At 35.7% G+C, this 12,908-nt stretch overlaps 1 protein-coding gene across 1 annotated transcript in view; it reads left to right on the top strand.

The window, feature by feature from the left end:
* LIPI (lipase, member I) overlaps window positions 1-12,908 on the top strand; it is a 75,088-nt gene that overhangs the window by 22,256 nt on the left and 39,924 nt on the right. The window contains exon 4 of the mRNA XM_006866448.1: window positions 2,306-2,407. Coding sequence (XP_006866510.1) covers window positions 2,306-2,407 — 102 coding nt within the window. The remainder of the gene's footprint in view (window positions 1-2,305; window positions 2,408-12,908) is intronic.

The raw sequence follows: 12,908 nt of genomic DNA, 5'->3' as shown, positions 1-12,908 counted from the left end.
TTTCAGCTCTTGGACCTCCTCATTTCTTCCATCTGCTTTAGCATGTCTATGCTGGAGAGCAAGTTTCAGTGTCTCTTCTGACATCCATTTTGACCTTTCCTTCTTTCTTGTCTTCTTAATGACTTTTTGCTTTCTTCATGTATGATTTTCTTGATGTCATCCCACAACTCTTCTGTTCTTCAGTCTTTAGTGTTTCATGTATCAAATCTGTTCTTCAGATGATTCCTAAATTCAGGTGGGATATATTCAAGATCATATTTTGGCTCTCATGGTCTTCTTTTCATTCTCTTAAGCTTCAGTTTGAATTAGCATATGAGTCATTGATGGTCTGTTCCACAGTCTGCCCCTGGCCTTGCTTTCACTGATAATATGAAGCTTTTTCATCTTCTCTTTCTGCAGATGTAGTCAATTTGATTTCTATGTATTCCATCTGGTGAGGTCCATAACGTCTGTTATGCTGTCTAAAGAAGGTATTTGAAATGAACAATTCATTGGTTTTGCAGAATTCTATCATGCATTCTCCAGGATCATTTCTATCACCAAGGCATATTTTCCACCTAGTGATCCTTCCTTTTTGCTCCCAACCTTTGCATTCCAATCACCAATAATGATCAATAAACCTTGATTGCATGTTTGATCAATTTCAAATTGAAGAAGTTGTTAAAATTCTTCTATTTCATCCTCACTGGCTTTACTACTTGTTCTGTAAATTTGAATAATAGTGGTATTAATTGGGCTTCCCTGTAGGCACATGGATATTATCCTATCACAGACAGAGTTGTACCTCATGACTGATCTGGATATGTTATTTTTGACAATGAATGCAACACCATTCCTCTTCAATTTGTTATTTCCAGCAGAGTAAACCATGTGGTCATCAGATTCAAAATGGCCAATACCACTCTATTTCAGCTCACTAATACCTAAGATATCGATATTTATTCATTCCATTTCATTTTTGACAACTTCCAATTTTCCCAGATTCATACTTTGTACATTCCATGTTATGATTTTCAATGGATGTTTAAAGCTGTTTCCCTTCATTTTGAGTTGTGCCCCATCAGTAAATTAAGGTCCCGTGGGCTTTACTCCCATGGGCTTTACTCCATTCACATCATCACTGTCAACTCTACTTTGAGGATGCAGCAAAACCCAGTTGCATTTTGAGTGCCTTCCAACCTGAGGGCCTCATTTTCCAGCACTATCACTTACAAGTGAGAGTGTCTATTTTATAAACCAATTATTACTTGGCGAAAAGGTGGCTTTCAGAAAGACCTTCAGTTTCCATGTCAAAGATTATCATAGGATCATCTTCTTTGGGTCCCACTAATTTGATTGGTCTTGTTTATCTGACCATTTTTAGGAATTTGAGTTTTGTTCTACATTTCCCCCCATTCTATCTGGGTTTTCCATTGTCTCCCTAGTCAGAGCCATTGGTAGCCAGGCACCATCTAGTTCTTCTGGTCTCAGGTTAGAAGAAGCTTTCATTCTTGTGGACTATTAGTCCTACTGATTAAAAATATTTTGAAGATGATTGCTTCTTCCACTGCCTTGTTGTTGTTGTTAGGTGACATTGAGTTTGTACCTACTCATAGTGACCTTATGTACAGCAGAACAAAACACTGCCCGATCCTGGGCCAACTTTACTACTGTTGCCACGCTTGAGTCCATCGATGCTGCCACTTGGCCAATCCATCTCGTTGGTGGTTTAGGTCCTTGCAAGATGTTGGATCTTATCTGCACCACTTCACAGCCACTCTCATTCATTTCATGCCTTCTAGAAGGTCACAAGCATATAATCTTAATTTAGAATTTCACATACTGAAGAAATAATAGCCACAATTCATATAACTTTGAATATATTTATCTTTTCTTAAGAGTGTAAAACTTTAGTTAATAATGAATGGTGGATAATAAATATGCTTTACCCCACAACTCAAATTAATATTTGACCTGTAAAATTAATGTTAGATTTGTAAATATATCTCATAGGAACTAGTAAGACACAAAATTCAAGCAAGGCAGTATTTATTATCTCCCCCAACTTCTCAAATTGTGTGCTAGTTATTTATAATTCAGTATTGTCTTGAGGCATCTAGTGAAGCTTAACATACTGTGAAGTTTGGTAAATAATACTATTCAAATAATGAAGATATTTATCCAGTTTTATTTATCTCTACATGCATTTCTGGACAGATTTAAATTGAAACTGGATAGATTTAATATATTTATAATAATAATGCAAGTGTGCAATCTAGTGAACACTGTAGTAGTACTTTATGAGAAATTCTTGCTCGCATTTCAGGTCTTGATCCTGCTGGACCAAAATTTTCTGGAAAACCACCATATAGCAGATTACATTACACTGATGCAGAATTTGTGGATGTCATCCATACTGATATCAAGGGTAACTATGAGGAATATATTGGTTAATGTTTCAAAAAGGGAAAGGAAACATAACATGGAAAAACAAGACCATAAGCGAACATAGAGTTGTAGATAAAGTGATGATCCTTCTCTAATTATCTGCCAAATTATGCTTCGCACTAGCGGTACTTTTTGTGATGAGTGATTTCCTGCAGTGTCAAATAACATTATTTACCTTCCACAGATCTCCATCAAATTTCAAGAAGTGTTTTGTCATGACCAACTTTTAAAATTTGATATAAAAGAAAAAAGAGATTTTTATGTCTACACTAATGGTATTTTTATTTGATCATGTTTTCCTCCAAACTTAATTTTCATGATGTATCTAGGTTACTACTGTCCCTACTCATTGCTTATCTTGATATATACCAACTAGAACTGAGTACAGCATGTCAGGCCTTGGTAAATAATACTGTTCCCTAAATGTTCTTATTGTTGTTGTTAAGTGCCATCTGAGTTGGTCCTGATTCATAGCGATGTTGTATACGGTTTCCAAGGAGTGACTGGTGACTTTAAACCACCACCCTTGTGGTTCAAACTGACCTTGTGATCTAATGTTTATCCTACAGTGTCACATCAGGACTCTATTTCTTTAAATAGACGGTTATAATTCTTTTATTGTTTTATATTTTCCTTCTGAAATTATTGTACAGGTTATTGTAGTTTGGGCTAGATTTTATTGGGCTTTACTTTCCAGGAGTAATCTGCATGACTGTGGCCTCTTTCCTGATTTGAAACTGACAGTACTAAGGAACAGTTACTGGGGAAAAAGGGCTATACTTTAGGCAGTGTTTTAACTGAACTAGCCACTTAATTCTCCCAATTTTACAGATGGGAAAACTAAAGTTATGGGGTCACAAGACCAGTAAATAGCAGAGCCAGAATTCGAACTGACATCTTTTGAGACCAGAGTCTGCATTTTGCCAATATGTTATTCTGACTAGTTGATAATTTAGGTTTGTGTTGTGGTTATAGGATGGGAAGGATATGGTGCTAAGGTTTAGAAAGAGTAAATGACCTTAAGACAGATTCTACATCTCTGATTCCTAAGGTTTCTATTTTCTTTGGTCCAGGTAATTAATTTTTTCCTATATTATCCTGAATTTACCTTATAGTGATCCACACCAATCCTCTTAGGAGAGGCATACATGTCATAAATGACATAGATACCAGATGACTCCAATGTGTGCCTGACCATAGACTGAGCCTATAAAGGGAACAATTCTAATCCTTTTCTGGAATCTAAATTCATCTACATTTTACTGGGAGACAGTGCCTTTAGAATCTATAGTTCCAATATTATATCTCCAAGCCTTCATGCCTTATGTCTAGTGCTTTATCCATGTACAACACAACTACATTCTATTACTCTGTGGTCCTTCATGTGAAGTTATTTTTTTTCTGAAATTCCAATCAGTTCTGCCTATGGTCTTCATATTTTGTATTATTTTTGTTTGATTTCTTGGCTTCCCTTAATGACCTGTCTTGGCTTGTCTTATACGTTGAATATCTTTTGTTGACTCAGTCTATCAAAATTAACATGGTACTAATGCCACATGGTGTGGCATTGTGGGTTAATGTGGCCAGACTACAAAGCCATTTGAACTGCAAGGTCAGTGGTTCAAGCTCACCAGCTACCCCTCAGAAAACCTATACAGGGTTGCTTTGGGTCGGAACTGACTTGACGGCACTTAACAACAACAACAACAACAACAACAAATGCCACACAGTGGTCACTTTTGATTGAAAATTTTAGCACCATCACAAATGAGGAACAAAGATGCTTGAGCACTGCATATTCAACTGTCTCAAGTAATTTCTGAATGAGATGTTTAGGTCAGCAAACATCTGGCAGAGTACTTCTTCCTTCAATACTGCCAATGAATACATCTACTGCTTGCTAACTTTTTTTGTTGTTGCTGATATTCAATTTTGTACATTCAAGTAGTCATGTACCTTCTAATAAATGGTGGTTGTTATGTGCCATAGAGTTGGTTCTGATTTATAGCAATTCTATGTACAATAGGAGGAAACACTGCCTGGTCCACACCTTCCTCAAAAATGTTATGTTTGAATCCATTATTGCAATCACCTTGTCAATCCATTTCATTGAGGGTCCTCCTCTTTTCACTGACCCTCTACTTTACCAAACATGATGTCTTGTCAAGCAAAAATAGGTAAATTAAATACAAAACATTATGTTGTTGTTGTTAAGTGCTGTTGAGTCAGTTCTGACACATAGCAACCCTGTATAGTGTTTCTAAGGATCAGCTAGTGTGTTTGAGTTGCAGGCCTTGCAGTTTGAACTGACTTTGAAGTCCAGCACATTATCCTACAATGCCACACCATGACTCCACAAAGCATTATAGAAACTAAAACAAGCATTTATAAATGAAAAGCAAATGAACCGCATATTTGAATATGAACACTACATACACGCTAACTTTTACATTCAATGTGATCTTTGTAAAAATCCTGTAATCTTCATTTCATTTTTTTTTAAAACCTCACGAGCTAATTATAAAATTAATATGTTGTTGTTGTTGTGAAGTGCCATCTAGTCGATTCTGACCCATAGCGTCCCTATGTAGGGTTTTCGAGGAGCAGCTGGTGAGCTTGAGCCACCGACCTTGCAGTTCAAATGACTTTGTAGTCTGGCACATTAACCCCAAGTGCCACACCAGGACTCCTAAATTAGTATGGAAATGCAAAAGGCCAACCATATGATGCTGTGTTAAAATTGAATATATTGATATCCTCTTGAAGAAGAAAAATGTGCAAGGTCATGTTCCTCCAGATATCAAGTATTATCAAAGAATCATAGCAATGAAGACAGGGTTATATTAGTGTAAGGGTGGACAAAAAATAAAATAGAACAAAATATAAAGTTATAAAACTTATCAGATTTATGACAATGTTTGTTATGCTTTATAGTGAACAAGTGATTCTATTTTCAGTAAATTGCTGTATCCACATTAAAAAATAAAATGCCTATAACTTCATTTTAAAGATCTCTGAAAGCATAGTGGTTATGAATTGGGCTGCTAATCTTAAGATCAGCAATTCGAAAGTAGCAGCTATTCCGTGGGAGAAAGATGAGAATTTCTGCTCCCATAAAGATTTACAGCCTCGGAAACGTTATACAGGGTCGCTATGGGTCACAACTAACTCCAACGCACATAACCACCACCACCAACAACTTCATTTTGCTTGGATTCACAATCAATATTCATGGAAGCAGCAGTGAAGAAATCAAATAATATACTGCACTAGGCAAATCTGCAGCACAAGACCACTTTAAAGTGCAAAAGAGCATAGATAGCTTGAGAACATATACATTACATATGATTCAAAATGATCAAAGAAAATCAATATAATTTTTAGTTTTGATCTTTGGGCAATATTTTGAAAATACCCAAGCCATGGTATATTCATTTGCCTCATATGCATGTGTAAGTTGGGCAATGAATAAGAAAGGCCATAGAAGAAGCAATGCATTTGAATTGTGTTGGAAAATAATAATAAAAATACTCTGGTGTGCAAGAAGAACAAGCCAATCTGTGTTGGAAGAAGTGCAATCAGAATGCTCATTAGAAGGCAGGTTATTGAGATTTCCTCTCTCATGTTTCAGACATGTTATCAGTAGGGACAAGTCCCTGGAGAAAGCTATTATGTTTGGTAAAATGGAGGGTCAGTGTGTGTGTGTGTGTGAGGACCCCCAAGGAGATGGATTGACACTGTGGAGGCAACAATGGGCTGAAATGTAACAATTATGAGGATGGCTCATGACCAGTCAGTATTTCATTCTGTTTTGCATAGAGTTGATGTGAGTCTAAACGTACTGACCCAATGGCACCTAACAACAGCTCATATAAAACAATCTAAAATTTCCTTATAGTCTGTACACCTAAATGTGAAAGAAAAATCAAACGTTTAATTTTAATGAGATATTATGATAAAAATATTTTGTAAGATTGTAATAGAGAATATCTTCCTAAGCATAAAGGAAAACAATCAAATGTCTGATATATTGATAGAAAAAAACTTACTCAAAAACACTTTAAGAAATTAAAGACAAGCCAAAAATCAGAGTTGGGGAGAAATGTTCTAAATCAGCTATCAAGAGAAAGACAACTTATTTTAAAAAAACCCCAAAAAACAAAATTATAAAAGACATTTTACAAAGAAATAAAACAATCAGTGAACATCAGAAAACACTTTCAAAATTTTTATTCAGCAGAAACATACACATTATAGTCCCAATGAAATTTCAAATTACTGCCAAAATTAAAAAGCCTGATGATAATGCCATTTGTTAAAGAGGATATAGAACAACAAAAATTATCATATTCTTGTGATAGGAGTATAAATCTGTAAACTACATTGGTAAACTGTTCAAAATATTTATTAAAATTGAAAATATCCTGGGATGGCGCTGTGGGTTAATGCACCAGACTGCAAAGCCATTTGAAATGCAAGGCCGATGGCTCAAGATCACCAGATGCTCCTCAGAAACCCTATACAGGGTTGCTATGGGTCGGAACTGACTCGACAGCAGTTAAGAACAACAACAACATAACACAGCAATTCTAATTTTAGGTATATTACCAACAGAAATGCCTTCATATATACATTAATATATGTGTTCAGGAGTGTCTATTATATTAGTCCCAAATGCCACCATTCATTTGCCAGAATATGGACATATTCTGGTGGTTTGCATGTTGCTGTGATTCTGAAAGCTATGTCACCACTATTTTAGATACCATCATGGTCACACTGGTAGACAGGCTTCAGATAAGTTTCCAGACTAAGACAGACCAGGAAGAAGGAGAGATGGATTAGTTCCAGATATTTACTCACTGAAAAGCTTCTGAATAGCAGTGAACACTGTCAGTATCAGAATATTGAATATTGAAACATGATGAAGAACACTAGAATACTGTCAGATATCATGCCACAAAATGAGTCCCTCAGGTTGGAAGGCACTCAACATGTGACAACACCTCAAAGTACATTGACCTTGACAATGTGAATGCAGTAAGCCTTTGGGACCCTTATTTACTGATTGGGCACAACTCAAAATGAAGACAAACAGCTATAAACATCCATTAATAATCAGAATATGGAACATATGAAGTATGAATCTAAGAAAATTGGAAGTTGTCAAAAATGAAAAGGAACACAAAAACATCAATATCTTAGGCATTAGTGAGTTGAAATGGGCTAGTATTGGACATTTTGAATCTGACAATCACATGGTTTATTATGCCAGGAAAGACAAACTGAACAGGAATGGCAATCACATTAACCATCAAAAAGAACATATTGAGATCTATCTTGAATTACAATGCTGTCTGTGGTAGGATAATATTCATATACCTACAAGGAGACTATTATTCAAATTTACTCACCGACCACTGAAGCCAGTGATAATAGACCTGGAGAATCCTACCAACTTCGTCAGTCTGAAATTGATCAAACACAAAATTAAGATAAATGATAATTATTAGTTATTGGACTGCAAAGGTTAGAAGTAGAAGCAAAGAGAAAGGATCAGTAGTTGGAAAATATGACCTTGGTGATAGAAACGATGTTGGAGATTGCATGACATAATGTTGCAAGACCAATGACTTCTTCATTGCAGTGTGCATGACCCAAGCTTTTTTAAAACACCATAAAAGATGACAATACACATGGACCTCACCAGATGGAATACACAGAAATCAAATTGACTACATCTGTAGAAAGAGATGGTGGACAAGCTTCATATCATCTGCCAAAACAAGATCAGGGTCAGATGTCGAACAGACTGTCAATTGCTCATACATTAAGTCCAGGCTGAAACTGAAGAAAAAAATTAAAAGTCCACAAGAGCCAAAGTATGACCTTGAATAGATCCTACCTGAATTTAGAGATCATATCAAAAACAGCTTTGATGAATTAGTCACTAATGACCAAAGACCAGAAGAGTTGTGGGATGACACCCAAAAACACCATATAGGAGGGAAAAAAAGGTCATTAAGAATGCAAGAAAGAAAGAGAAAACATCAAAATGGTTGTCAGAACAGACTTTGAAATCTGCACTGCAGCATAGAGATTCTAAAGAAAATGGAAGAAATGAGGAGGTAAAATAGCTGAATAGAAAATTTCAAAGAGCAACTCAAGAAAACAAAGTCAAATAATATAATGAAATGTGAAAAGATCTGGAGTGAGAAAATCACAATGGAAGAATACGCTTAGCATTTCTAAAACTGAAAGAACTGAGGAAAAATTCAACCTTCCTCTTGCAATACTGAAGGATTCTATGAGCAAAATATTGCATGATGCAGAAAGCACATAAAGATGATGGAAGATACAGAGTCACTGCATCAAAAAGAAATGGTAAATATTCAACCATTTCAAGAGGCAGCATATGATCAAGAGCCAATAATACTGAAGGAAGAAATTCAGGTGTACTGAAGGCATTGGCAAAGAACATCACTTTGGGAATTGATGGAATTCAAGTTAAAATCTTTTAGCAAACTGATGAAGCACAGGAGACACTCATTCATCTATGTCAAGAAATTTGCGACAACTATCTGGCCAACTGTTTGGAAGAGATCCATATTTTTGCCCATTCCAAAGAGAAGTGACCCATTGGAATGTGGAAATCATTGGACAATATCATTAATATCTCCTGTAAGTAGAATTTTGTTAAAGATACTTAAAAACCAGCTGCAATAGTAAGTACACTGACAGAAGTTTGTGAGGGATATAATTATGGATCTTGGCTGACAGCAGAGAATACCATAAAGATGTGTACCTTTTTTTTGTGCTTTATTGACCTCTCAAAGGCTTTCAATTGTATGGATGATGACTAGCTATGGACAGCAGTGCTGAAAATGTTCAAGAGCAAAGATGTCAGTTTGAGGACTAAGGTTTAGCTGACCCAAGCCATAGTATTTTCAATAACCTCATATGCATATGAAAGTAGGACAATGAATAAAGAAGACTGTAGAAGAATTGATGCATTTGAGTTATGGTGTTGGAGGAGAATATTAAAAGTACCATGGGCTTCCAGAAGAACAAACAAATCTGTGTTGGAACTACAGCCAGAATGCTCTTTAGAAGCCAGGATGGCAATACTTTGCCTTTCATACTTTGGACATATTATCATGAGGGACCAGTCCCTCAAGGAGGACATCATGCTTGGTAAAGTGGAGTTAATGAAAAAGAAGAAGACTCCCACCCAACAAGATGGATTGGCACAATGGCAGCAGCAATGGGCTCAAGTTTAGCAATGAGTGGGAGGTTTGTGCAGGATCAGGTAGTGTTTCATTCTGTTATACATAAGGTAGCTATGAGTTAGCTGACTCAATGACACCTAACAATAAGAAATTCTCAAATTCAAAACAACATAGATCTCTACCAACAGAGCATTGTATTAATAAGTTGTGGTGAGTTCATACAGTAAAACTTTATATAACAATGGAAATGAATTAACTACATTTAAACATAACAATGTTGATTAATATCATAGCAATACTAATAATCAAAACAAAAGACACAAAATAATTTAATATGAATCAATTTATAAGTGTTTCCAAAGTGGGAAAATCACAACTATAGTATTTTGGGTGGCATCATTAACAGATGTAGAATAGTAAAAACTCATATTTTTTAAAAAGAAAAGTTACTCTTATTTTTAGAGAAAAGAGAGACACGTATGTTTAGTTGAGGGAACAATGGAAACTTCTAGGTACTTTTAAAAAATTTATTGAGCAAAGTGCAATAACTACATGGCTATTTGCTCTATAATAATTAATCTGTACTTTTTATGCTATATGTCACTTTCTGTATGTATGCTATAATGTCTAATGAAAGGAAAATTTAAAAATCATACCTGCTTTCCCTTTCCTTCTTGAACTCAAGGGAAAAGCCTTGGCAGACCAAGATGTCCTATCCTTTGTATCTGATAAAAGGGAATTAACATACCTGAATAACAGCTGTTGTTATTACTGTTAAGTCCTGCAGAGTCGATTCTGACTCATATGGACCCTATATAGGGTTTCTGAGGAACACCTGGTAGGTTTGAACTACTGACTTTGTGGATCACTGTCCAGTTCTGATCCTATAGCACCACACCAGAAGTCCTGAGCAACAGCTGCTGAAATGTTAATAAATATCTTTTATGTCCCTCTTTCTCTTGAGCAGTCTTTTGGTTTGATACTACTTTGATGACAAGCTGGAGCAAATTATGGCTCCAAAGCAAGTATCTCTAATCTTGGTACCACATGCTGAGTTCATATATGAGGAGATTTTGTGGCATTCCAAACTGTTAGACTTCTTTGGCATATCCTGAAGACTCTCTTTCATTGCTGAGAGACCACAAGTTAAATGGATGATAGGATGTAAAGAAGGCTTGATTAGTATCTTGTCATCACTGTCACAGTCAAATCATGTACCTCATTTCATGGAATTCTAATGAAGTCATCTAAGTTCTCCTTTGCTTTTGCTTGAATACTAAACATCCTCTCCTGTAATGCACAGGTACATCTTCTCATGTCCCTCTAATATCCCATAATCCATTACCATGTTCATTGCAAATTAATATGAAATCAAATTGCTTCATCTTAATATTTGTCAGACTGAAATGCTTATCTTTATTATGTGAAATCTATTTCTTATCCCTCTCAAGGGTTCACCTTGGTTTAAAACATTTATTGTGATCCAACCAACAATATTTATATCTAATCACATCCCTGAATATTCTGAGCTTGCCACTCCCCCTCCATTCTAGTGATTTCATTGATTTAAGGATTCAAGATTAATAGTAGACCCAGACTTTTTACTTTTACCAGTACTTCAAGGATCTACAAAATCTCTACTAAACTCAGACCCATTGCCGTTGAGTCAATTCACTCAGCAAAACTATAGGACAGAGAAGTGGCCCATAGATTTTCCACAGCTATGACTTTACGGAAAGCAGACTGCCACATCTCTTTCCCACTGAGTAGCTGGTTATGACAACCTTTTGGTTAGCAGTCAGTTTCTTAACCACTGCACCATCAGAATGCCTTACAAAATCTAAATGCAAAACCAAACCCAATGTAGTTAACCTGATTCTTCTTTAAGAGTTACCCTATGAAACAGAGTAGAACTTTCCATTAAGGTTTCCAAGACTGTAATCTTTATTGAAACACACTGCCAACCTTTCTCCCTCAGAGCAGCTGATGAGTTCAAACAATCGGCCTTTATGTTAGCAGCGAAGTTAGCACTGTGTCACCAGTGTTCCCTTCAAGATCGTTAACGATATCTTTCACCTTACTCTGGCCCAAGTTGATCCAGTTGAAATGATAAACTCTTTAGAATTTTTTTCCAGTTAGCAAATGTAGTTCCAGCTTACTGTTGTTATGTGCAGTCAAATTGATTCTGATTCATAGTGACCTTATGTACAGTTTCTGAGGCTGTGTATCTTTGTGGGAGCAGAAAGCCTCATTTTTTTCTCCCACAGAATGGGTGGTGTGTTCAAATTGCTGATTGGTGTGGTTCACAGTTCAGTGCTTGTCCCATGGAGCCACCACTCTCCCAGTTCTAGCTGGTTTAAGGCATTATTATCTAGAATAAGAGGAAATCATTACATTGATCTAACAGTTCCTCTTTGGCTTGACTTTAATTTTTCCCACTATCTCTCAGTCATCTTGGCTTCTTTGAATACCCTAGACATTTTTCAAACAGATAACCATTTGGCTCATTGCCTCAGTCATTCCCTTCAAGTATTTGTTCTAATCTCACCTCGTAACCAACTTACTTGAAAGTGCAACCAACTGCTCTCATTAGGCAGTTCCTGTTCTCTTATTCTGTTCTTTAGTTGTGCAAACAGTTAAGTGACCCTTACAAACCAACCCAGAAGTGCCTCAGAATAAAGCCTGATATTCTAAGTTGGAAAGACCATAGACTTACAAGTCCTGCAGAACACAGATCTACTTTGAAGCACAAGAGGTTGCCATAAGTCTGAATTGATTCATTGGAAAATTGTTTATTTTTGTTGTAATCTTCATTTTTGGTGGGTTTATTCTAATTAATATTTCTCCACAGCACTCATCTCCTGACATACTATATTTTTACTTGTTTATTATCTGTCTAGCTCCACTAGACTATAATTACCACTAGAACAAAAATTTCTGCTGTTTTTAAAATTTCTGTACTCCTAGCACAAACAACCTAGATTGACCCATATTAAGTGATTGATAAATACATTTAATTAAGGAAATATAATATTATTGAGGAACTTATTTTAAGGTATATATATCAGAAAACATATACTTTTTGTTCAATACCACTTACATTATTTTTAATTCAATTTTATAAAAAATGGTGATTTTGTTTTACATAGTTCTTCTGACCTAATTATTATATACACTGCAGTTCTTAGGTTCTTTTTTTTTTTTTTTTTGTTTTATTTATTAAGGAGTCCTTGGGACATATTGATTTTTATC

The sequence above is a fragment of the Chrysochloris asiatica genome, unplaced genomic scaffold, assembly GCF_000296735.1.
Source record: "Chrysochloris asiatica unplaced genomic scaffold, ChrAsi1.0 scaffold00091, whole genome shotgun sequence".
NCBI lineage: Eukaryota > Metazoa > Chordata > Mammalia > Afrosoricida > Chrysochloridae > Chrysochloris > Chrysochloris asiatica.
The sequence above is the reverse complement of the archived record's forward strand: the minus strand, read 5'-3'. Positions and strand labels throughout refer to the sequence as shown.